This window comes from Siphateles boraxobius, unplaced genomic scaffold (assembly GCF_051911475.1).
Source record: "Siphateles boraxobius isolate OS27281-9 unplaced genomic scaffold, OSU_SipBor_1 15, whole genome shotgun sequence".
Taxonomy (NCBI): domain Eukaryota; kingdom Metazoa; phylum Chordata; class Actinopteri; order Cypriniformes; family Leuciscidae; genus Siphateles; species Siphateles boraxobius.
The window spans coordinates 2,981,168-3,008,311 of NW_027508755.1; the positions used below are offsets into that span (position 1 = coordinate 2,981,168).

At 39.3% G+C, this 27,144-nt stretch overlaps 2 protein-coding genes across 2 annotated transcripts; one reads left to right on the forward strand and one right to left on the reverse strand.

Annotated features, from left to right (window-relative positions):
* The first annotated feature begins 1,392 nt into the window (after positions 1-1,392).
* On the forward strand, positions 1,393-27,144 carry LOC143738638 (transmembrane protein 235). The gene is made up of 4 exons (XM_077230669.1): positions 1,393-1,783; positions 2,616-2,693; positions 3,897-4,034; positions 26,576-27,144. Exons 1-4 carry the CDS (start codon positions 1,612-1,614, stop codon positions 26,848-26,850), a joined length of 663 nt encoding a protein of 220 aa, XP_077086784.1. The 5' UTR covers positions 1,393-1,611; the 3' UTR covers positions 26,851-27,144.
* Positions 6,998-16,833, reverse strand: LOC143738579 (sterile alpha motif domain-containing protein 3-like). The gene is made up of 5 exons (XM_077230571.1): positions 16,784-16,833; positions 11,130-12,088; positions 10,624-10,782; positions 10,374-10,470; positions 6,998-7,011 (listed from the first exon to the last, which is right to left on the reverse strand). Exons 2-5 carry the CDS (start codon positions 12,072-12,074, stop codon positions 6,998-7,000), a joined length of 1,215 nt encoding a protein of 404 aa, XP_077086686.1. The 5' UTR covers positions 12,075-12,088; positions 16,784-16,833.

Genomic DNA, 27,144 nt, shown 5'->3' on the forward strand with positions numbered 1-27,144 from the left:
TATGTCCCACATTGGAGTGTTAATATATTTTGGGTTGTACTCTTCAGCAGCTTTGCAGTGAATGTAGTAGCCATAGACTGTAAAAAGTAGCCTAGTCTGCCAGTCGATCTTATAACGTTATGGTGTGTTCACACCGAACGCGAATAGAGCGTCACATACGCATCTAGTTAGTCGCTTGAACATTCGCTTGAGTTCAAATTTTTCAACTTGCGCGGAAGACGTTCGTGGCAAATGCGTCGCCCAATTCGCAACGCCCGGCGCGAATGATGCGTCTATTCGCGTCTTTGCATTGACTTTGTATGTAATCTACTCACACAAAGCCCTTTTACCCATATATGGATTGGCCAGAAGTTGGGCGGGGTTAGGATTTCCCAAGATTTTCAAAGATGGCGCAGCCCATACCCCCCATAAACGGCCTCAAAACCGTTATTCAGAGAACTATGGGTGACGTCACAGACGCTTTGTCCATTTTTTTTACAGTCTATGCTTGAAACGCACAGCTTCGTATGATGCGGTGACGTAATTTCCACTGAAACAGGAAGCTAAGGTGGGACATATTGAATGGCTCCGCCCCTTTTTCAAACAGCCAATAGCGTTTAGTTTCCCTCACAGACTGCAAGTCGTACTTGACAGAACCATGGAAGCGAATCCGAGCGCTCATAATACGTTGGATTCAGTATAGTAGAGGATTTTTCTCCGCCACATTCTCCTGCACCCGCGGACTTAGCAGAATCATCTACCGATGACGAGGACGAAAATTAACCAACCATCTTTGGAGTCAGACCGTATCAGTTTGAGCCAAGTAACGTAATGTGGCGGGACGCTTTAGATTCTAGAGAGCATTTGATTGGACAGAAGATGTGATGTCACATCTATTCAAAGATAGAAATCAGAATTAGATCAGAAATCTATTTTAGCGGAAGTGAGAGACTGTAAGTTTTAAATGCTTATATCTCCTTAATGTGAATTTCACTGTTTTGGAGCACACAGCTTATTCATAACCTTATGGCTAACATATTCATACTAAATGCTGTAAAAACCTAAATTTTGATTCCAGGGGGGCTTTATTATCTCAAAATTTAGGAATGTTTATATATCAGTAGTGAAAATGAAGAAAAAAAAAAAGGTTTTTTTTATTATTGCATTTTTTCTCACCTGTTGAAATAAGGAATGTTCTCTCTCCTGACAAAATCAAGCCAGATTAACAAAAGCTCTACATTATATATAAACCCCTATATACACAGTAATCTATTTACACAAGATGGAGAAGAAACAACCTTGTTGCTGAGGTGAGCAAATGAACAACAGTGAGTGATCACAGCTGAAACTGAGGTGAGAGAATCATGTAGATTCAGTGTTCAGAGGCTTCTCCTCTCACTCCATAAACAGCTGTGCAGGAGAGAGAGATGCCGAGGAAAATACCAGAGTTTTTCATCCAGCATGTGCTGAGAGCTGATTCTTCCTTCACCCTGGACACAACTGGAGTAATGAAGACAGAATGATGCTTTAATGTGTCTAAACGAAACACTCTGGGATTTAGAGGGGAACTGAGGGGCAGTAACAGGTACTCAAATTCAATGAATCATAAGGGGGATTTGAGCGCTTGTGAAAATGAACTTTGGGACAGTGGTAATCAGCGCGGGTCTGTGTGGGCTGCTCAGTTTCATCCTGCTCGCCGTGTCCATCGGCACTGAATACTGGTACATTATAGATGTGGATGAAGGCAAGAACTCCAGCCTGGAATACAGCAGCTCTCACTCCGGACTCTGGAGGATTTATGAAGGTAAGATGCTCAACACACACAACTTAAGCTCAGTTTTATGTCTGATTTTATTGTGCAGCTGTTGCAATAATTTATATTCTTCTAATAATGTGTATATCCAGACTAATTTCTCACTATACACAAATATACACATATGAATATACATTTAACATTAGGCTAAATAGCAACTGAGTATTACTGAAGCACATGGACTTAATGTGCCATATTTTCATGGCCATATTAATGTATCAAGACTATAGTGACATTTAATGTGTGTAACATACATTTAATATATAGGTGTCATCACATTTCTCCCTTGTCTTACTGTTTAGCTTAATGTGCCTCATTAGATTAAAGTATTTTTTTATCTCATTTTAACCGCAGCACATACACTGGCAAACGGTTCTACTGGCTGCAAAGAAAGTCATTTCTCAAATGTTCACAGACACAGTCCTCATCACTGGCTGAGGCTCTATTATGCACATAATTAATGTCTCGTCCAGTTCTGTAGCTGTTTCATGGCACAAGAAACTATTAAAAAGAGAAGCAGTTCATCACAGAACTGTAAATGTTTAATGTTACACACGTTGTGATCTATGTTGCTAAATCTGTCGTATGAAAAAATATTGTTTTCCATTTCATTCTAATTGCTGTAAATATGATTTCCTCCCTCTTACACAAATGCTGCTTTTCCTTTTAAGAAAATAAACATTTAAATGATATTGAATGCCTTGAACTTGTAGCCTGTAGTAGTATAAAAGAGATTGCCAAGAAAATTGATTCGTGGGCAACTGTGTAAAGCATCATGGGTGTTTCCAGCTTTGACTTGATGGTGTTTCAATGTCACCCACAGGAGAGAATGGCAGTTATCATGACATCTCGTTCTACACGGACACCTCCGACCACACTGAGCAGGAGAAGCACCTTTTAAGTGAGTCTCTGCCATCTGCACATTAACCACAATCAGAGAGTGGCACTGGGTATAGGCTTGTTATGTATGGTTAGTGTGTTCTCTGTCTGTTTAAGAGCTGTATTCCCAGCACGACATTCAACCATCCCGACCCTCATTATACAGTAAGGAAGAGTGACCAATCATCAAAGCTGATGATCTTTGATTAGTAGTGTCACACAAGGTGGTTTGTGATATTGACCCAAAAAGAAAAAGGTTGATTTTTTATGCTGTGTGTTTTTTGTACCTTGGCTGGTTTAGGTCTGTCGTGAACAGCCGAGTCCCGAAGCTTTTCTTCATATTCACAGTAGTGATATGAATATAGTAGTGATATAGTAGTATAGATAAGTGATAGAACAACTTTTCTAGGGGCATTTTTTCCTTTTATAAGGATTTTTTTAAACCTTATATATGTATATATATATATATATGTGTGTGTGTGTGTGTGTGTGTGTGTGTGTGTGTGTGTGTGTGTGTGTGTGTGTGTGTGTGTGTGTGTGTGTGTGTGTGTATGTAAAATTCTTACATTTAATCAATAAATTCAATTAGAATAATAAGACAATAGGATGTTACCAAAGTATCAACAAAATTCATTTTTATAGTGCAGAAGTGAAACAGAAACAACTTTTAGATGTATTTACAACTTCATAAACATAATGCTATGAAATATAAATAATGCATATTTTTTGAATATTCTTTAAGTCATTGATTCGTTCAAAAACACTGATTGATTCAGGAACAAAAACGTCACTCAGAGACACACATCTGGCTTTGGAACTCAAAATAGAACAAAAATAGAGACAATATTGATAATAATGTGTCTAAAATGTAATTCACAATATTAACTTATTTTTAACTAATATTAGTTTTATGACTTAACATCATATTGAAATATAAGACAAAAACTCATACTGAGACTTGAATTTTGGGGTCCTTCTAACTGAATTGTAATCTACATCACACAGTGAAAGCATTGCAAAGTGAGTGATGTCAGCCTCCACATGGTTAAAACAACAAATGTGATATTATTGTAGACAATACATACAATTTATTATTATTGTACACACCCCTAGTGGTCACTCGCTCAAACTCACTGAAAATGAAAGGGCAAATTGGCCCCTGAACTCCAGCTTTCTTTAAACTCTTGAGTTTGTGTCACGTAATAAAGGCTTGTCCGTGTCTCAGACTTGCACAGGGTCATCGTGGTCCTGCTGCCTCTCAGCCTGGTGCTGCTGGTCTTTGGGGGCATCTTCGGTCTGGTGGCGTCTTTGGCTCAGAGCTTCTCTCTCCTCTCCTGCATCGCTGCATACTTCCTCATCTGCAGTGAGTGTCATGAACAGCTACATTATCCGTCTACAGATAGCAACTGAAATGAATGGAGGTCTCAGTGGAGTTTGTGTTGTTGTGCATAGGTCAGTGAGAGATGTGTTTTGAGGCTCAGTCAATGCCACACATGGATATAAATCACAATGGGAAAGAAAGAAAACACAAAATGTCAGGCGTTCCAGCTGAGTGCAGCTTATACCGCAATGCATAATGGGAGCCGTGAATGAGTTTTGGCACCCAGAATGCACTGCAACATGCTTTTTGATGGTCACCACTGTTGAGATGCACAGGCTGTATTCTTGATGTCTGTGTCTAAATAAATAAAAATTCAACATTTTAAGAAATCACTTGAATTACATTGAAAATGCTGAGAGCTCATCTAAAGCACACACTGATCACCATAACGGTGATTTAAATTTGTGATTTTTCTCCCTCACTGATTCTGTTTGTAATCATCAGGTGTCTTCAACAATGGTCAATCATCATTCAGTTAATCACTTTATCTCATTAACTTTATCACTGCTTCAGTGTTCATTTAACACTCATATTTTAATACTTTAAAAAAATTATAATAATAAAAAAATTAAGCCAGGTTCTCACTGTAGGATTTATAATAGTCCTTTACAACTGTTTGCTTGTCAGACTGTATGGACATGATCCCCGCTGTAAGCCATGTCACACTGTAGGATCTCAGTTGTCATTAATGTCAGGTGTGTGTGTGTGTGGAGCAAGTGGTGGTTTGTTGTTGCCCTACACTCCTATTGGTTTTTGATTTAATGGTTGTCGTGGGAGAAGTCACAGAGCAAGACTGTCTCTCAATACCTCTGACACTGCCAGTGTTTAATTGGAGGAACATGTCAGTGAGCATGTCAAACTAGCAATCAAGGACTTCAGAGTTTATTCTAGGATCAGAGGAATATTTTAGGATTTACAAAACTTGTCTCAGATGGCCAAATTTAGGCCAGAATCGTACAGTGTGAACCCGGCTTAAATGGTTCAGAGAAAAACTGGACATCATATACTAAACAACTGGGGATCTGCTCACTAAATTGCAGTCATTCTGAATCTGAACTCAAACAGACTCACAAAAACACTCCCTCTTTGCTAAGAGATTCATGAAAATTTAAGACAATGTATTCTAAATGCATCAGCTCAAAATATCAAACATGTTTGAAAGTGCATATATCGTTATGGTTTGTGGAGAGATGAACCCAATCGCAGACAGTATGCAATTAACACGGTTTTATTCAGACAAAACCCAGGATGGGGCAAAACAAGGCTGGTGGGCAAAAACAAAAACTAACAACACTAGACTAAGACTTGACAGATAACTAGATAAATAACTAACAACAGCAACAAGATCTGGATTTTACAAGACAGAGTTCTTCACAAGGTACTCGCAGGAAGGTCTACACACAGGTATCGTATCACAGGATACACACTGAGAATCACAATGAACCGGCACAAGACAGCAAACACAAGGGGATTAAATAGAGGGACTAATGATAACATAACAGGTGACACAGATTAATTAATGATGACTAAACAAGGGTAGCAAGGGGGCGGGGTTAGGTGACGAGACAACGCAAGCACATGGCCCAAACACAAGGCCATGTGCTTGCACACAAACCACGGGTCTGTCATGATCCTGCCTCAAGACTAAAGAAAATCAAGGACACGAGGGCAGAATCATGACAGAACCCCCACCTTAAGGAACGGCTTCCATACGTTCCTCAAGGGGACATCAAATGCGGGACATGACGGACTGGGACAAAGACACAAACCAACAAAACATGACAAATAACAATAAAGGCATACACGAAAACAACAACAGGGTTGGGATGCAAAAATAAAAATAACAAACACGGGAGGGGGGGCGGAGGGACAAGAGAGTTCATGGGGGATAGTCCAGGGTGGATGGATGGACTGGGGGTCTAGGGTTTACGGGACGAGGGCTGAGGACGAGGAATCCGGGCAGACTTGGATGGGGACACATGAGGCACAGTCTTGGGGGAAACATCCGGGGTGATGTGGTGACCGGGGACAGCAATCCGTGCAGCCGACTCGGGGACAGCAATCCGTGCACTCTCCGACGCTGACTCGGGACTTGAAGACAAGACAGGTTTTGAAGGAACTTCTAGGATCTTGACAAGACTTGACAAATAATTAGATAAAGCCTCAGCAGAAATGACAACAGGCATCCTTTGACGAGCTGATACCGATTGCAGGACTGCTTCTGCAGCTTGATCGGCCACAGCTCTCACAGCAGCTGACTTGGGATCAGTGCTCTCAACAGCTGACTTGGGATCAGCGCTCGCAGTAGCGGGCTCTGGAACAGACAGAGACAGAGGATTGGAGACTCCATTCCTTCTCTTCTTTCTCCTTGGCTGCGGAGCAGATGCCATTGTTGGACTAGTGACTGGTTGGGGAAGCTCAAAAGGAGCTGTGACTGGGGCATGGAGGACAGTCTCAGACAGGGCTATTTCCATCGCAGAGGATTCTGATGCAGACTCCCATGAAGTCCGTCTCCCTCGCTTGCTGAGGAGACCTTCGGGTACGGCTGAAGCCTCGGGATTGGAAGTGGACACAGCTTGATTCCCCTGGGTAACCACAGCCAGGACAAAACCCTCCGGGATCACTGACAGCTTGGATGATGGTGACGACAAGGTGGAGCCCCGCGACTCCCTCCGTGACAAACAATCCACCATCTCACCAAACGGGCAGCAGACCAGCTTCTCCCGTTCAGCCAGGGGTGGAGGAGCGTTGAGACCCGCAATGAGGTAGCGGTTGAGGAGGATATCAGGTAGGAAAAGCCTCCTTGTTAGCAACCTGGGCGTACTCCCTCAGGGACTGCTCTCCCTGGGGAGGAATCGGCAGCTTGCCATTACTTGCATCAGAAATTTTACAAGACAGAGTTCTTCACAAGGTACTCACGGGAAGGTCTACACACAGGTATTGTATCACAGGATACACACTGAGAATCACAATGAACCAACACAAGACAGCAAACACAAGGGGATTAAATAGAGGGACTAATTATAACATAACAGGTGACAGATTAAGTAATGATGACTAAACAAGGGTAACAAGGGGGCGGGGTTAGGTGACGAGACAACAAGCACATGGCCCAAACACTAGGCCATGTGCTTGCACACAAAACACGGGTCTGTCATGATCCTGCCTCAAGACTAAAGAAAATCAAGGACACGAGGGCAGAATCATGACATATATCTGTAATCAGTAGATTTTATAGAAAAGTTCTTCATTTAATGCTCCTGTGTCTGTAAAGGTGTTAAAATATAATAAGAACAAAAGGATTTGATTATATCTTGAATGACATAATTAATTCACACCCTATTTCCACCATCACAGCATCACAATAACATAAATCAGGATTGACACTGAATGTGTGCAATAGTTTCTCAAATGAGTTGTTGTAGAGCACATTTTAATTTAAGTGGGAATTACACCTACAGACTTTTTAGTAGATCAGAAGATTATCTGTGTTTATTCTGTCACAATATTATTGTGATAGTATTATTGGGTATGTTTGTTATAATAAGATGTGATGATGATGGTGTGTACTTTGGGCTCTTTTAAAGGCACTGTAACAGGTGCTTGTGTTCCAGCCTGAGCACAACAGAAAACTGAAGTGCAGGTGAATTAAGGGAGGGATGGAGCAGAGAAAATGAATGGGATCTGCAGAGGTTGAAACACTGAGGTCACCACAGACATTTACAGCTTTTTATGTGCGTTCTGTTTTCAGTCCTGTTGGACTGAGATGAAAAAACATCACTAATCTTCCCCAGAACAATGTTACAAAAGGGTATATGCATGTGTACAACTTTGTACAGCTGTCTATGTTATAGTTTAGTGTGCTTATCCAGTAGCTTTTATTATTGCTGAGGGAAATTGTTGCAGTAATTGTGCCATTGAGGACTGAAAATTGCACACGATTGATGGATTGGAGTAAAACAGCGGAAAGATTGAAGTCTCATAGGAGTTTACTGAGTGATCCCATCTGTAAACATAGTACTTTTCTTCACAAAAACAATGGGCATGAGCATCCCTCTGGAATACGAACACATGACAGAGAAGAAGATGGTGATGGTGTTTCCAGCTGCTCTTGCGTCACACACATTTGCTGTTCTCCCACTCTCACAAAACATGTAGATGCATGTCTCCTTTCACGACATTGATGAATCATGCTGGTACAGCAGCACCCAATCAAATACATCTCAAAGCCTTTTCTAGTGTTTGGAATTCCTGCATTGATCAATTAATTTAAGGCTAGGAGTGCATAATCAGACATTGTGTATCTTTCATTCAGTTCAACCTTCTCCTGACACACTCAGACAGTATGTAAAACTGTTGTCACGGTCACCAGCTCTGTCACCTCACCCTCATCACCTGCACGTCGTCATCATCTTCTTCTTCTTCTTCTTTTGTTTTATGGCGGGTTGCGAACCAACTTTAAAGGTGCATACCGCCACCTACTGTGATGGGGTGTGAAAACTAAATTCTCCTACTTCCTATTATATAACCTACTATTCAAATCTCATGATTGCATTTATTTGTTTTCCTTAATTTGGACCATCATTTAATAATTTGTTTATACACTGTAAAATGTAACAAGTTGACTTTACTTAGAAAAAGTGAGGAAACCGATTGCCTTAAATTTTCCAAGTAAAGTATTTTATTAATTTTTAGTTGGCGCAACTTAATAGCTTTTGTATAGACAACTTGTTAATCAAGTATACTCAAGTAAAGTTGACTCAAAATCATTGGTTGTGTTAACTTCTTATTAGAGTTCACATTACTAGGAAAAAATTAGGAAACTGATTGCCTTAAAATTTTGAAGTAAGCTGAACTAAACAAATTAAGTTAAGACAAAAAGACAAATTTTGAAGTAAGCTGAACTAAACAAATTAAGTTAAGACAAAACGACAAAACTGAACTCAGGTAAAACATTTTTTATTACTCATCAATTGTCTTTATGCACTACAATGTACTAAATGTCATTCAGACACCCCTAAATATGAAACAGTTTTTTGTTAATGTAACTAACAATTTTAATCACAAAAAGCACATTGTTATTCTTGTTAACCCTAAAGCAACTCAAATGTGCAGTGCAAGTGCAACTAAAAAAACAGCAAAAAAAAACTCTAATTATGACTGATGAAAGCATCAACATTAGGGTAATGCAGGAAAATTGACACTTTAAAACAAAAAAGTTCCATTGGAAAAAATGTTAAACAAAAGTATTTAACAATACAACTGTTATAAAACAAGATAAACATTTTCAACCAAGGTTGACAAGTGACAATTTAGAAATGTTTTGTGTATTTTACATATTTTTTGCAACCACAAATTTAAAGGGATAGTAAAGGGATAGCCACTAAACTGAAAAAATCTGTCATAATTTACTCTCCCACATCTCGTAACAAACCTGTAAGTTTGGATAGTCTTTGAAACACAAATACAAATATTAAAAATTAACCAGTTAAGCGTTTTATGTCCCTCTATTGAAAGTCCAGATAACCCTAACTTAAAAGATCTAAAAAGATTGTTAAGATGTCTTTATGATTTGTTTTAAGACTAGACCCTTTCTGTTACGGGTTTGAAACAAGATGAGGGAGTGTAAATTATGACAGAATTTTCAATCTGAAACAACATTTACTTACATGAGCAGCATGTTTTTAAGTGACTGTAGTTTAGGCTTCAGGAATTTGTGTCCCAGAGAAAGAAACACTCTCTGAATAAAATCAAAGGTGTTCTTGAGCTGTGGAGGGTACTTCAAATTGAGCGCATATATCAGCCCAAAAAGTAGGCACATGGCATCCGGAAGGTTTTGAAGTTCATCCATAACAATGACTCCTTCTAGGATGATTGCTGTGTGTGAACCCTCTAAATGCAGTGCTTGTGAAGAATCCTGGGTTTCTTCAGTCATCACAGTTATAATCCCAATGGAAATCTGGGGTGTGTCGCAATCACTGTCCTAATAAAAAAAGAACAGAAATATTAAAATTCTGGTTACATTACAAATAGGAAATCTCACAAATGTACATGTAACTTAAAGAATCAGGACCATCACCTTCTGTTCTACATACAACTCAACTAACAGATAAACGTTAAAGTACTGTGTGAAAATTAGACCTCAGAAAACAATGCACAGTACTATGACGGCAGAACAAACACACAAGAAAATGTACAATTACATTTGAAGAGTTTGTGTCTGGTCTGTTTCTGGGATAGTTGAATGAAGCATAATTGAATGGCTATATGTGATGTATGTGTGGGGGATTAGTTTAGAATGAAATATACAGAGAATGGTACTTGCCAATATGGTTTTGAAAAAGTCTGAGGTGTCTTCTCCAAAAATGAGGGGAAGTCCACGAAGAACTGCTGTGCGATTAGCAGTGATGTCAGTGCCCTGGAAAACCAAATTAAATTTAAAATTAGTCGAATAAACTACTTTAAAATGAAGTGATGACTGCTCTGGAAAAAAGTTTTATAACATAGAATTAAATTTTATGAAATAACAGTTACAGAATTTAGTTTAAGAAATAAGCATAGACAAGCTTACCACAGACTTAATTTGCTTAAGAAATTCAGAAAGTTTTTTTCCAACTGCCCCTTTCTTGGATTCAAAAATTTCCAGAAATCGAGCTGTATGTTGATCAAGTGCTGTGAAAAATCCTTGCTTGAGGTTTTTGCTTGTGATGCGAATAAACTCTGCATTGATCTGTAAAAGGAAAAAGAAAAATGTTATATCTATTAGGCTTTTGGTTACTGTGTTATAGGGATACTTGAAAATTGCCTTATTTACTCACTCTCGTAGTATCCCAAATGTATCTCTATTCTTCAGATAAACGTAAATGTATATTTAGAAAAAGAGTTCATATGGATTAATGTCATGATCACTGTATAGTATGTGCTTTTAAGAGCTTTCACATTCTTTCATACTCAGAGATGGACTATTTTTTTAAGAATTTTTATCTGAAGAAAGTCATATACATCTGGGATGGCATGAGGGTAAGTAAATGAAGAGACGTCTTTATTTTTCGGTGATGTAGTTTAATTGTTACTTACTTGACTTTCTGTGAAGAGTGATGGCCATCTTTGAAGAGTCTCTTTTACTGGAGGCTCGATCTCAACAACCTCTTTTCTTCTCAAGGAAAAAGTGGAATCCATGAGCTGTGATATCAGGGTGGAACTCGGATGACATTTCTTCATTTCTTCCACAAGTTGTAAGCGTTTAGATTCCATGCTGCAGTCATCCTCACCAGAAGGATAATTTGGAAGAAAATTGATTTCAAATCGTTTAGGCCTTTTAACACTTCTCAAAGGATCTTGGCTTCCCCTTTTCCCTACGTTCATAAGAACATCTGTGCATCCAGCTCGTCGTAGCTTCGTTCTATAATTTCCCATTTTAAATTTGAGGCTGTTCTTCCATCCGTTCCATCCAGTGGAGGAACCTGGTTCAGTGAGGCATGGATGTTTTTTGACTAGTGAAGATGCAACATCATTGAAATCGTCATCACAGGGATATGCTTTGAAGCTGTACATACACTCAGCAAGTTTTTCAAGAATTTCGTGCTTCATGTCCCTGGGAACTTGCATATATGTCTGGTCTCTCATGTACAGAAGGTTTCCTTGGCGCAATCTGAACTCAATATCTACAGGAAAATTGGGGATTTCAAATGTCTCTGGCCACTGAGCCTGGCGTACATGAGATGGCCCTTCTTCAGAAGACAAAGATACAATGTCTGTGTCAGCTGTACTTGGTGTAGGAGATGGTACAAGAGAGATCACCTTTAAGGTGGGCCTCTCAGGTAAATCTGCAATGTCTGTGAGGTTGATTAGTGCATTGTTAAAATCAGCATCTTCGTACTGAAGAGAAAACTTGTATGGAAGACCTAACTTCTCTTCAAGTTCTTCCATCAATGTGTCCAAAGTTTGTGGTTTCCTATGCAGCGTGATTTTCCGTATGTTATTTTCATTCACTATCACTCTAAGTATAGTTCTTGTCTCCATTGTGTCCAGTGAACCTAACAATGAGAAAAATCAATTACTTTTACACTTGAGTTCTCAATAATAAAGGGATAAAAATGGAAATTCAGTTATTTACTCACCCTCATGTTGTTTCATGTTGTTTTAACCCTGTATGACTTTCTTTTGCTGAACATAAAAAATGATATTTTGAAGAACGTTGGAAACCAAACACGTTCAGGTTGCCATGGAAGTCATTAGGGAACTGAAACTGTTTGGTAACAAACATTGTTCAAAATATCTTTTGTGTTCAGCAAAAGAAAGTCATGCAGGGTTGAAATAACATGAGGGTGAGTAAATAACGTAATTTTATTTTGTAGGTGGACTATCCCTTTAAATGTTCAATTTAGCAAAAGATAAAATGTTTCGCTGTAACAAATGTCCTGCCCTGAATTTTGTATGGTGCCAGTGGAAAAGGGTCATTCAAATCAAACAGCTTAGTGACTTTCATTTCTGATACATGGCTGCATAGTTCATAGGACCGTAAATGCTCAATGTACCACGCTGTCTGTTGTTTGCATACAAACAAAATGTCAGTGTTGATAATGACAATTTTTACAATTTGTCTAAAATCAGGCAGACATGAACTTGCACCAGCAGACAGAACCATATCAGGACTGTAGTTGATCCCATCAATGCACACATTAGATGTGACAAAGACAGTGCTTTGGGTAGCAAAATTCTGCTGAAGTACGTTCTGTACACTCTCAGGAAAATATGAAGTCAGTGTAGATGACACTTTGTCCATCTGGACTGAAGGTTTAAAAAAGGATGACGAGTCCATGTGGTATGCTATCATTCTCTGATGTCGGACTGCCAGAGTTTGTGTGACATTTTTGAAATTTTTTGTGTCACGAATGATTTGTTTGAAGAATTTATGCTTGCCTTCAAAACGCATGGTCCAGACATCTCTAAGTGGCCCATATGTCCTTATTAGTTGTGGATAATGTTCAATGTAGTGGTGTTTAGGACGCAACATGAAATGAGGAAATACTTTTAAAAGCAAACCTCTGTGCTCTGAAATTTTAGCCTCAAGAAAATCAATAGTATCATCCGTAAATCTGAAGGATATCACCAGTTCTAGAATGTCTTTCAAAAGCATTAAAATCTCCCATGTTGCATCATTTTCTGGGATGTCAAAGCCAATCATTAGTGGAAGAAGTCTTACAAGTGCCCAGTTTTCATGGGCATTGCCCCCAATCGTGCCTCTTGAGGCAAATGTAGTTGGAATGACCTGAGGTTGATCGGTCTTGTCTATGAATTTGTATGGAAATTGTTTGATTGTTCTGTTCACATACTCAAGGGTGATGTACTTTTTGTTGATTAAATCATTGAGGCACAGTGACATTTCAACGGGTATGACACCCTCCAAGAGATCATGCATGATGTCAGGTGGAAAGCCACTGACAGAGTGAAAATGGTCAAGCTCATTTAAAACACACCGGCCTTTTACACCATACTGTTTTACCAAATTTTGGTCTTTTAAAACTTCTTCAACTTGCCTGTCATGATTCTGCTTTGTCCTGGGTTCAAATCCTCCTGACAGTACGTCTTTCTGCTGTATTTCACTCTTTTTCACCATGCAAAAGCGGCAAGGGTGTTCCACAATAAAACTCTCTTGAAATCCTGCCAAGGAATGAGCACCAAGATTATCTGCAGATACATTGAGAACAGTTCCCTTAACACATTCCCCTAACTGCTCCAAAAAGACACCATGTTTCTCCAGAGTTTTGAGGTCTTGTACAAGAGGGTGAAGGACTTTCTCATAGCCATATTGTTTTACTGCACTAGCCTTGCATAAGAGTGCCAGTTGAATTGCCTGAAGAGATGACCGGTGTTTAGATGGAAGATTAGCAAGAACCCAATAGACACTGAACATCTTGTGTTTCTTTTTTGAAGTGCCAAGAGGATTGGCAATCTCAAATTCATCAGTGTACAGGGTAAGCAAAATCCTAAATTTCCCTGCCATCAAAAAATCATTCTCACGATAGTTAGTGCTGTCTTTGTAAGAGTTGATCCCAATTGCATTGTTAAAAGGAGCAAGAACTTTCTCAAAGACATCAGTTCTGTTTAAAAGCACCTGCAGCATGTTCAGAATTGGCACATAAGTAAATGATTGTGAGTCTTTCCCAAGTTTATATTCTGTTGGCACAACTATTGGAAACTCTTTTTGAAAATATGATGCTCTTTTACTGATTGTAGAGAGAGACTCACCAGAATCAGTCATTTTCAAGATCAAATTATTCTCTGTGACAGCTTTCATGATGTCTCTCAAAACAGAATCATTATCACGGACTCCATGTTGATCTAGAATCTGCTGTATGGCATTACGCAAAAGGGGCTTTGACAGAAGAGATATCTGATTAATTTGTTGAATTACTTCCTGTACTGCTGCATCAGAGATATGCAGAATGGTTTGCATCTTAAGAAAGAGCAAGCCTAAATTACGTTCTAGTTGATTCTGCAAAAGATCCAGATTTTGAGTCTGGTCCTCTTTTTCATTTTCATCTTCGTCAAATTCAGTAGAATCCATTGACTCATGGTAAGATGTATTTTGTGTAACATCTTGTGGTAATTCTGCAGCTACATTTTGAATTTCAACTGCAATGCTAGCTTTTAACTTCCTCTGACTGCTTAATTGGTGTTCTTTACATTTGTGAGCATTAAATGTAGAATAAATTCTGCTCTCAAAATTGCAGTCATTATATGGGCACTGAACCTTTTCATTCTTTTTTAAATGCTGACGCAAGTGGGTGAAAAACTCAGATTCTGTACAAGGTTCCTTAAATTCACAGAGTAGACAGTGAAATATTATTGGAGATTCTTTTGATCCACTTGTTTGTTCTGCATCAATATGTTGGGAATGACTTCTTGTTAAATGAACCTTCAATGCATTAAATGACTTAAATGAACACAAACAGTCTGCGTGAAGACATGGAAATGGTGTAGTTCTGGTGTAGCTTCCATGTTTTATGCGATAATGCTTCAATAGGAGAGCTCTCTTTTCACAGGAAAAAAAACAGTACTTACATTTCCATTGCATGTCTCATCTCACAAAGCAAGCTCTGCAAATGAAGAAAATAATATTAACATACACACTTTTTTAATATACGGCTTTGTATTTTCATTTATAAATCAATATAGTGTTCAAACATTTAAAGTGTGGGGTGGGCGATATGGCAAAATATGATATCACAATTCTTTTCATGTTGGTTTTACTATTTTGCATTATAGCCAAACGAATTTCCATATTTTCAAAAAACAAAGCTAAAAACAAAAATAGAATAGCAGACATTTTAGGCCAAAATGAATGATAATAAAAAGCTTAGTAATTGTTTTATCTTTGTTAATAAAAAATAGGAACAAAGATACACATTACATATACACAAAATAATATACAAATGAAATAACACCCTATACTTTGGCTTGACAGTATACATTAATAATTTATTCTTATTAAAGCCACTGTATTTAAGTCAAGAGGAGTGAGTAATTTTCACTGTCTTTTGTTTTATTAACATTAAAAGAATAGTTCTCCCAAAAACAATTGTGGGGCAATTGTATCATGTACTCTTCTGTTGAAAATTAAAAGTTATTTTGAAGAATGTGGGTAACCAAACAGTTGATGGTCCCCATTGACTTCCATATCATCCTACTATGGAAGTCAATGGGGTCATCAACTGTTTGGTTATCCACATTCTTCAAAATATCTTATTTTGTGTTCAGCAAAAGAAAGAAATTAATACAGGTTTGGAACAAAATGAAAGTTAGTTAATGATGACACATTTTAATTTTTGGGTGAACTATCCCTTTAAGAAAAAGGCGCATATGCCGTTCATTATTAGACTGCTGTCACTTAAAGACCTGCACGCTTCTAAAATACATAAACGCATCCGATTAAATTAAGTTCACTTTTACTTTAGACATAACCAACTGTGTTCATGAAAACATTGTGTATATTTCACAGTATTACCGCAATAAGACGCGAAATATAAAGTTTAGTAATCAGGTGCTGTTAAGTGGTTGATGATGCACTCAGAAAATGACATGCGCCCATTTCAGAACAGCACGCAAATTAAATGTTTAACCGGCAAGGCTTTAAAGCACAAGCAAATAATTAAAGTTTGTGAATTGCAGTGTCCCGTGAGTGTAACTCCTGTGTGTTAACATCTGAAGTAAATGCACGTCGAGTTGTAACTTTACAGTAGGCCTATAGCCAATGTTGAGACTGTGGCGCCAGAACTGCAAATGATTTTCGCTGTAGCACGACACTACTATATTTCTTCAAAACAGATCGTGGAGAATTTAATCCCACACCCTTAATTTGAAGTAATCCAAAAGTTAAAATATATTAATTATAGCATTGCTATATTGCTACATAATTATTGCAACATTAAAATATAAATCAGTAAAGTTTTTTTCTCAGTCTACATTATACTCACAATAAAAATAAATAAAACATAAAAAGGTTCCTTGATTGAAAGCATGGACCTAACGATTAGTCTAGCGATTTGCAAATGCTAGACTGCTCATTACGAAGCACAATCCAACACAATCCAAGAATTTGATTAAAATAACACATCCAATGTTCATGTGTAACGCTAGTTTGTTTAATCTGTTTTATTTATTACAAGATCAATTATGTATATTAAGCAATTCAGACATTAAAATAAGACAAAAAAGCACTGACTCACCTTTCCATGTGCTTTCCTCGTCCGAAATAATGGTATTACGTTTCCAAATCGGCTCCGCCTACTGGTAGAACTGCGCATGACCACTCGAAAATGTTCAAGATACTTATTATTTTAAGTAGAGGGTAATTTAATCTATTGAGTTTAATAACTTACTGTGCTAAAAAATTGTCCTTACTTTATCAAACTTAGTAAGGTCAACAAACTTATTCAAAATAAGTTTTATTCACTTAATGTTATTAGTAAGATCATCAGTTACATTTTACAGTGTAGTGAATTCCTGGCACCCTACTGCTTGCAATTCTTCCTTAAGCATCCTCCTTTCTTTATTATAAGCCTTACATTTCTTCAGTACATGTTCTACTGTCTCCTCTATTGAACATACTTCACATAAACCTGTGTTATGCTTCCCTATAATGTGTAAAGTGTGATTTACATTTGAATATCTTGTTCTTAAATATGTGAAAATAACATGTTCTTTCTAAATTGTGAATTATATTTCCTCTCTTTATGTTTTTTTGGACCTTATAATAATGCCGACCTGTATGACACGAGTCCCAAACTGTCTGCCATTTCTTAATGCATGCTTCTAAAATAAAATGTTTTCCTTCTGCGTGAAATGTTTATATTTGGCTCTCTTATTTTTCAATGATTCTTTGGCTATTTTGTCTGCTTCTTCATTACCTTGAATTCCCACGTGTGCTGGAACCCACATAAATCGAATTATTATTCCCACCTGTTGTAAACTGTATAACCGGATAAGGATTTCTGTTAAAATGTCAGTTCTCTTTGCTTCCAATGATTGTTAACTCCCAAGAACTGCCATTGAGTCAGAGCATATTATTACCTTATCAGGTCTAACTTCATAAACCCACTCTAGTGCCATTAGAATAGCTGTCATCTCAGCTGGATATACTGATGTGCCATCTGCTATCCTTCCAGCCTTCCTCACCTTAAACTCTGGAACATAGAATGCAGTCCCTGTCCTTCCAGTCTCTATACTCTTCAAACCATCTGTATATATTTGAAGAAATGAGAAGTGTGAGTTTTTAATATAGCTACTCATTAACATATTTGTTTATACTAACCACTTTGTCCATTTCCCTTCTGTTCTAACAAAGCAAATCTTTCCCGTGAACTACCAAAATACAGACAGCACGTTACATGTCCCACCAGAGACAGTAATATACTGGACCACTGTTACACCACAATAAGAAATGCGTATCACTCCGTCCCACGGGCAGCTTTGGGGCTCTCTGATCACTGTTTGGTTCATCTCATACCGACCTACAGGCAGAAACTGAAATCAGCTAAACCTGGAATAAGGACTGTAAAAAGATAGACTAATGAAGCAGAGCAGAATCTACAGGCCTGCTTTGATTGCACTGATTGGACTGTTTTTGAAGCTGCTACCAATGATCTGGATGAGCTCACAGATACTGTAACATCATATATAAGTTTCTGTGAGGATACATGCATTCCTACCAGGACATTCTTATCATTCACTAATGATAAACCATGGTTTACTGGGAAACTCAAACACCTTCGTCATGCCAAAGAGGATGCTTACAGAAGTGGGGATAAAATCGTGTATAACCAGGCCAGAAACAGATTGACAAAGGAGATCAGAGTTGCTAAAAGGAACTACTCTGATAAACTGAAAAACCAGTTTTCATCCAACGACCCATCATCAGTCTGGAATGGCCTGAGGAACATCACCAACTACAAGTCACCATCCCCTCGATCTGTGGACAATAAACACCTGGCTGACGATTTAAATTCATTTTACTGCCGGTTTGAAAAGCCCTCATTCACACCACACACCCGGTCTGATCTGCACTTCACACATTCACCATCACCTCCTGCACTCCAATTATCACTCCCCCCTCCTGCCATCCAACCTGAGCTTAAGGTCTGTGTGGAGGACGTGAGCCGAGTCTTCAAAAAACAGAAGACTAGGAAAGCCTCAGGCCCAGACGGCATCTCATCTGCTTGTTTAAAAGCCTGCGCTGACCAACTGGCACCGGTCTTCACGCAGATCTTCAACAGATCATTGGAGCAGTGTGAAGTTCCCTGCTGCTTCAAACGCTCCACTATCATTCCTGTCCCCAAAAAACCCAAAATCACTGGACTTAATGACTACAGACCTGTCGCTCTCACGTCTGTGGTCATGAAGTCGTTTGAAAGACTGGTGCTGGCCCACCTGAAGGACATCACTGGACCCCTGCTGGATCCCTTTCAGTTTGCTTACAGAGCAAACAGGTCTGTGGATGATGCAGTCAACATGGGACTGCATTATATCCTGCAACATCTCGACAGACCAGGGACTTATGCAAGGATCCTCTTTGTGGACTTCAGTTCGGCCTTCAATACCATCATGCCTGGTCTTCTCACAGCCAAACTGTCCCAGCTCTCCATACCATCCTCGATCTGTCAGTGGATCACCAGCTTCCTGACGGACCGGCAGCAGCGAGTGAGACTGGGGAAACACACATCCAAGACACTCACAATCAGCACCGGAGCCCCCCAAGGGTGCGTTCTCTCCCCACTGCTCTTCTCCCTGTACACTAATGTAAGGAACTCAGCTTTTTGGAAATATTAATAATCAATAATATCTTGTTATTATTAATTATAAATATTTGGGTCAGTTAATTGGATTAACTTGATGTGGCTGAATTAATATTACAATCAATTAATCAGTTCTTCCAACGAACTATTTTGATTATTAATTTATTCTAATAAAGGGTATCTTCCATGGCCACCGAAGAATAATTATTTCTTCGCCTGTACAGTACTTTGAGCCAGTAGCAAAAACCGTGATCGTAAAGTGACTTGTATTGCAAACAAAACAGAACCAAATACATATTATGTACAAGTTTGATTAACTAAATATAGATATTTATATGAATATAAATAAACTAAACAACATACACACATGAATACATAAATAGGTTAGTGATAGGATGAAATTGGAAACTGGAAGAGGGTCTATGAGAAGAACCATCAGAATTTCATTTTCACATTTCATTGAATTGAATACTTGCATTTGTAATGGGAACAATTCTCGAAGTTGTTGAAAATTGAAGTCGTTGATGGTTCCGGCAGCGTCAAGTGGAAGTTGGTTGAGCGTTCTCTTTCTCCAGGAACGCATGATTGGAAGTGAGGAAGTCAAAAGGATGGGTGATTGGAGTCGTTGTTGGTTGGAGTCGTTGTTCCAAAACTCCTGAGATTGTCCTTGGTTCTTTGTGAGAGAGTCTTCTCTCTCCTGCCTGAGCCCACCTCTGGTTGGAATCGAGGCCTGCTGGGCCCTTGGGGCCCCCGTGGAGGGGGAGGGGGCTCCCCAGTCTCACCAGAACAGTGTTGCGGCTGGATGAAAAAACTAAGAGAGGGCGGTCACTGTTGCCTGCCTCTGATATACCCTGAGAAAAGAACCAACCCCTAAGGTTTGAATGGACCTATGAGTAAGGTGACATGTCCGAGAGGGGAAGCGGCTCTTAGTTGATTTATGGTCTTTGTCCCCAGCATGCTTAGACTGTTCATTCAAGCTCAAATAGACATAACAAATTCACATTGCATTCTAAGAGAAGGTGATGTACATCAAAGTGTGTGTCATTAAATGAGGATTAATTTGCTAGGAAGCATGATACAGGTGAGGTTATATTGACCGTTGGGTGGTTGTTCAACCACATACACCCCAATCAAACATACCATGTTGTTATACCTAATAGTACACGAGACAGTAAATCATCACAGTTTCTGTGAGGCATGTTCCTTCATAGATCAGAGTAACACCGCAAAGTTTATTTAATTAAAGATGGTCTCTCTCTCTTAAGCATGTGGCGCATGTGGCCACATTCCTTTGAGGTCGTAAAGTCTGTTATCAGTCTTAAAGTGTTCTGTAACCGGACACCCGGCTGACAAAGTAACTTCATTTGTGAGGTTAGTTTTGGGGGAGAGTTTCATAGACCTTTATATTCATTAAATATAGTGAATATGAATAATTAGTGTGTGTCTGATTGGTCCAGACCCTACACTAATGACTGCACTTCTAAAGACCCCACTGTCAAGCTCCTGAAATTTGCAGACGACACCACTGTCATCGGTCTCATCCAAAACGGTGACGAGTCTGCTTACAGACTGGAGGTTGAACAGCTGGCTGCCTGGTGCAGTTATAACAACCTTGAGCTGAACACGCTCAAAACAGTGGAGATGATCGTGGACTTCTGGAGGAACAGCCCAGCACTCCCCCCACTCACCATCATGAACAGCACTGTGGAAGCAGTGGAGTCATTCAGGTTCCTGGGCACTATCATCTCTCAGGACCTGAAGTGGGACAATCACATTGACTCCACTGTGAAAAAGGCCCAGCAGAGACTGTACGTCCTTCGCCAGCTGAGGAAGTTCAACCTGCCACAGGATCTGCTGATTCAGTTCTACTCAGCCGTCATTGAGTCTGTCTTGTGCGCTTCCATCACTGTCTGGTTTGGTTCAGCTACCAAATCAGACATCAGGAGACTACAACGGACAGTCCGGACTGCGGAGAGGATCATTGGTGCCCCCCTGCCAAACCTCCAGGACCTGTACTCCTCCAGAGTGAGGAAGAGAGCAGGTAAAATCATCACAGACTCCACTCACCCTGGACACCACCTGTTTGAACTGTTACCGTCAAGACGGAGACTCAGATCACTGGCCACAAGAACATCTCGGCACAGGAACAGTTTCTTCCCACAGGCCATTTCCCTCCTGAACAGTTAACACTCCTCCCAAGGCATATGCCTTAAGTGCAATACTCCCACTGTTTAGTGCAATACCCTACAACTCAGGTGATACTTATATGTAGATTTATTTATTTATAATATTCAAAACACTGTAAATAGGTTCATAATCTGTAAATCTGAAAATGTCTATTCTGACTAAACCCAACAGTGATAGTTTTATTCTCATATATTTATATTTTTATTTTTTATTCTTATAATTTGTAGTATTATGTTTCATGTTGTATCTGTATTTGTATATGTCCACTGGAAGCCTCAGTACCAAAACAAATTCCTTGTGTGTGCAAGCACACTTGGCAATAAAGCTCTTTCTGATTCTGATTCTGATTCTGATTCTTGTGTAGTTTTATATCAATGTCAGGTTGAGCTAGTATCCAACGTGGAATTGGGGATATTACTACTATTGGTGCAAATGATTTTGAGTCTCGACCATGTTCATTAACCCACCCTTTTATTTTCCATTCAAAGCCTTTACTTGTTGCATTTTAAATTTCCCAGCAATCATGCAGGACTTCCCTTACAGGATGATTATCTCTTTGTCTCTGTAAATTTATCCAGTATGCCATAGCCATTTTTTGTCGTCTTATAAATAATGGGATTTCTGATGATTCTACTTGTAACGCTGCAATGGGTGTGGTTTTATCTGCTCCTAAAATGATTCTTAAGGCTTTAGCTTGCATGACATCTAGTTTCTTTAACAACGTTGACGATGGTGACTCATAAACAATGCAGCCATAATCTAATGTTGATCGCATAAGACCAATATAAATGTTCTTTGATGACTGTTTGTCAGCACCTCAATCTTGTCCTGCTACTGCTCTCATTAAATGAAAAACTTTACCACATTTCTTTCATATATAATTGATATAGTCCTTCCAGGTTAATTTATCATTAAACCACAATCCTAGATACTTAAATCTTGATACTTTCTCTAAAGAAGACCCATATTATTTTAACATTTTATTCTCTTTAATTTTCTTCCTCGTAAATATCTGGTAACATGTTTTAGATATTGAGAATATGAAACCCCATTCTAATGACCATTTTCCAACTACTTCTATAGCTTCTTGTATTTTATCCATATTATAAGATATATTCCTTCCTCTTTTCCACATTATTACATCGTCTGCATATAAGCCAGTGTTAATTCCCGGAGCCACTTTCCCAAAAGTATCGTTAATAATAATATTACATAATATAGGACTAATCACACTTCCCTGAGGCGTTCCATTTTCCACACTTTGGGTGCTTCTCAATATCCCTCCTCGTCTCCTCGCTCCTCTGTCCTCCATCCTATGACCCGGAAACCAATCAAGCACAGCCATCTTGAAGGATATCTCAATTCTCTAATTGCACCGCGAGGAGTCGAGGAACGAGGAGTGAGGAGGCTTTCAGAGGAGTCATGAGCAAGGATACACAGGTGTATCCTATGCGGAACTGTTCCATTGACTAAACGTGACGCACGTATACATTCTCCTCCCCCTTCACATCGGTCACAATCTTTTTAAATTATAGTTTACCTATGCAGTTTATATAAACCACACATCTCACATATTTCAACAGGGTATCTTGCTTTATTATTATTCATTATGAATTTCTTAAATAAACAAACTTCAACAACATAAGGGCAGATGCTTTGAGCGCTGCTGATGACGCTATGAAGTGACGCTCGAGTGATCAAGTATTCCACTGTATAAAAAAAGCTTTCATTCGATTCCTCCATCCTCATTTTCTTTCCTTGCGTCCTTCCCTCACAACCTACAGGGGGAGGAGCTGAGGCGCTAGGAAAGGAAGCGAGGAAAGGAAATGAGGATGCACAAATAAGAAATGAGAAGCACCCTTAGAGTTTGAGATACTTCCCTAGCCACTTGAACTTGAATTGTTCTGTCAAATAAAAAAACCTAAAACCCAATTAAATATTCTTCCTTCTATTCCAATTCTCTTCATTTTAATAAGTACTCCCTCTTTCCATAACATGTCATATGCCTTTTCCATATCAAAGTAAACTGCCACTAATCCCTCTTTGACTGATATAGCTTTCTTTACATCGGTTTCCAGCTTTACTAATGCATCTAATGTTGATTGACCTTTCCTAAAACCATATTGATTAGGTGCCAATGCTCCCTTACTCTCAAGTACATAAATTAGCCTATTTACAATAATTTTTTCCAACAACTTGCATAAATTTGATGTAAGCGCCTGGACGTCATCAATCACCATGGACACTTATGACCATCTCAGCTGTTTGTCATTGTCTCGTTATCATCATCATCATCATCATCATCATCTGCATCACGTGTGTTCTGTTAATCAGTGTTCATCTGTGTTAGTATTTAGTTCCCTTCTGTTGAGTCAGTCTTTGTCTGTTCTATGTTGTAGCTAGTGTGTGTGAACCTTCTGCCCATCTGTACCTGTTTTAGTTATATTATTGTAAGTAAACGCTTTGCTTGGGAACTTCTGACTCCTCTTCTCCTTCTGTCTACACCACACTCTGACAGAAGAACGGACCGCCCAAAATGGGCGATAGGGTCAGAATGATCGTCTTGGCTCAGGAGAGCCAAAACTTCTTTACTTTTGCCCTGGATTTTTGCAGCTTCGCCGTCACCAGCACCCTCGACGACGAGAGCCTGTGCACCTTGTTCCGGATTGGGGTCACATTTAACCATCAAATCAACCTCCCAGACACCACCAGACTGGACTGGAGGGGGACTGTCATCCGGTTTCTGGAGAGCATCGTGCCTCGGTCCGGAACACAGCTAGACCTAGGAAATCCTCATGTCATGCCTGACCAGCCTGAGCCTGTTCATGTTAGCCCTGCCGAACCAGTGTTTCTTCCCACCAAGACTGCTTGTCCCGCCGAGACCACCCGTCCAGTCTCGTTCCGCCGAGACCACCCGTCCAGAGTCTCGTTCCGCCGAGACCACCCGTCCAGAGTCTCGTTCCGCCGAGACCACCCGTCCAGAGTCCTCGGCTTTAGTGGCCAGACCAGGGTCCCACGGAATGGCCTCGAAGGTCGTCTCCGCCATGGCCGCCCGAAGGGTCGTCTCCACATTTGGTTAGGATAGGAACCTGGGTGTGCTCTTTGATACCAATCTTTCATTTGAAAGACACGTGTCTAGTATCTGTAAAACCGTACTTTCTCATCATAAAAACATATCTAAATTAAGTCATATGCTCTCAATGACAAATGCAGAACAGTTAGTTCATGCGCTCATGACATCAAGACTAGATTATTGTAATGCTCGCTTAATGAACAAACTGCAAGTCGAAAATGCAGCCGCTAGAGTTCTTACCAGAACCAGGAAGTATGACCATGTTAGCCCGGTTCTGTCAACACTGCATTTGCTCGCTATGAAACATCGAATAAATTTAAAAATATTGCTGATTACTTACAAAGCACTAAATGGTTAAGCTGCCCAGGAATTGAGCGAGCTCTTAACGCATTATAGTCCTTCACGTCTATTGCAATCTCAAAGTTCTGGCCAGTTTATAATACCTAGAATATCTAAATCGCCCGCTGGCGGTAGATCCTTTTCCTATTTAGCACCAAAACTTTGGAACAATATTCCTAACATTGTCCGGGAAGCAGACACAGTCTGTCAGTTCAAATCTAGATCAACAACGCATCTCTTTGAACTAAAAATACACAACACATTATAGACTTCTATAATTCAATGTTAGGAAGCATAGATTAGTTCAGCCAGAACCGGGAACACTTCCCATAAATCCTGATGTACTTGTTGGGTTCTCGAGTGTGTTAGTGTTAGCTACAGTAAGTTAATAACTAATGATCGTTGCGACGTAAGTGAATCAATCAAGACTAACTTTAGCTAGACAATAACTTTATTCTAGAGCATAACAGTGCTTATCTATTCTGCAAAACAGTCTCTGTTACTTTAATTTCCTAATATTACTGTCAACCTGCTTTGAAACAATCTATATTGTTAAAAGCGCTATATAAATGAAGGTAAACAAAACAAAAAACAAGGGCATAATCAGTTACCTAAGACACTGAAAATAAGGAAGCAGGAACAGAACACTGAGAAACAATGAAATACAAACTAAAAGCTCATAAAATGCGTTCATCAGTGATTGAAAATGCACTTTCTCCAAAACTCCCCTTATTATTAACACAATCTACATGCTCAATGAATCTTTTATTTGCATTGTGTTTGCCCTTTAAACACAGCCTTTAAGTACTGAAATCAGTGTATAAAATTGCCTTTTATTTCTATATTATGACTTTTATAATGTTCGTAGGATTTTCACAATAAAACTGTTTCTCATGAAACATAAAATTTAAAAAAATGGTAAAGACCCCTTTAACAAAATGGTTAAATATGCCCTATGTTTTTTCTATACATTTCTGTCTGTCAACTGTCACTCTATCTGACAAGCACATAAGCAAACTCTTTTTTGTTTTTTCTTTTATCTTCTTGAAAAAGACAATGCATCATTGATCAGAATATCTGACGTGGAAATGAGCAGAAAAACAGCTAGACGACTGAACTATCTAGTTTAATTGCAGAGCAGCAGGAACACCTCTCCTCTGTTCTTCAAGTTGTCTATTATGAGTGACTGTGAAAGGTCATGGCTCCTCTGAGCTTCATGTAAGTGGGTTAATTACAGTAATAATGACTGAGTTTATGACAGTTCCCTCAAACATGGTCTTCTCTCCTTTCTTATTATTATTCTTAGCACTAGCTGGTGTCACCATCATATTCTGTGCTTGTGCTCTGCTTATTTTCATTGTAAATGAAAGACTCCATGTACTTATCGCAGTCAGGAGTTTGTATCTACAATGAGACCTGTGTTCATGACTGTTGCTTGAACTGAAGGAACCCATGATGGGTTGTCATGGATGGTGTTCCCATTCCACCAGTTTTCACAATCTTCAATGTTGATCAAAATGTCCAATCAGTAATTCATAAATACCCCAACCCAATTCTGTTTCTTCCAGGTTGTTTTGAGAGCTGAAGTATAATGTGAATGGAGTTTAATGACTGCTCTTTGTGCACAGGTCTGTTGACGGTGTCTGGTGTGAGCATCTACATCAGTTACTCTCAGCAGGCTTTGGAAGAGCTGCAGCACATGGTGGATGTGGAGTCACTGGCTCACGTCCACATGTCCTTCGGCTGGTCTCTGGCCATGGCCTGTCTGTCCTTCTGCCTGGAGATGCTCGCGGGGATCCTGCTCTTGCTAGCGGCCCGTCTCATCCGTCGCCAGTGCGAGCACGAGCCGGCTGCAGTGTTCTTCATGAGCCAGAGTTCACCACAGCTTCTGAGACTGCAGTGATGATGATGACGTCTACATTCACATTCATCTCATCCGCAGCCTGATCAGGGAATGAGTTTGTGCTGTGTCAGAGTTGAAATGGAGAGTGCCGGGTGCCAAATGAGACAGCTGCATCAATTATTGAGAGAGAGGCTCACTCAAGGACTGCAAAATCTGTTTGCATCACTCGACTGTGTCCGTGCAATCACATATTTTCCTCAAGGCTTCTAGAAACTTGTTTTCTTCTTCGCACAAATGTCATGTGTCATGCATTCATGATATATACCATGATGAATCAAGAAATTGTGGCTTTTA

Bases quoted from the DNA above. Each gene is read 5' to 3' on its own strand.
- LOC143738638 (XM_077230669.1), top strand. From the start codon at position 1,612: ATGAACTTTGGGACAGTGGTAATCAGCGCGGGTCTGTGTGGGCTGCTC. The intron at 1,784-2,615 runs GTAAGATGCTCA...TGTCACCCACAG, and splicing joins ACTCTGGAGGATTTATGAAG to GAGAGAATGGCAGTTATCAT. The intron at 2,694-3,896 runs GTGAGTCTCTGC...TCCGTGTCTCAG, and splicing joins GCAGGAGAAGCACCTTTTAA to ACTTGCACAGGGTCATCGTG.
- LOC143738579 (XM_077230571.1), bottom strand. From the start codon at position 12,074: ATGGAGACAAGAACTATACTTAGAGTGATAGTGAATGAAAATAACATA. The intron at 10,783-11,129 runs GTAAGTAACAAT...TTCCTTTTACAG, and splicing joins CACTCTTCACAGAAAGTCAA to ATCAATGCAGAGTTTATTCG. The intron at 10,471-10,623 runs GTAAGCTTGTCT...TTGGTTTTCCAG, and splicing joins TTAAGCAAATTAAGTCTGTG to GGCACTGACATCACTGCTAA.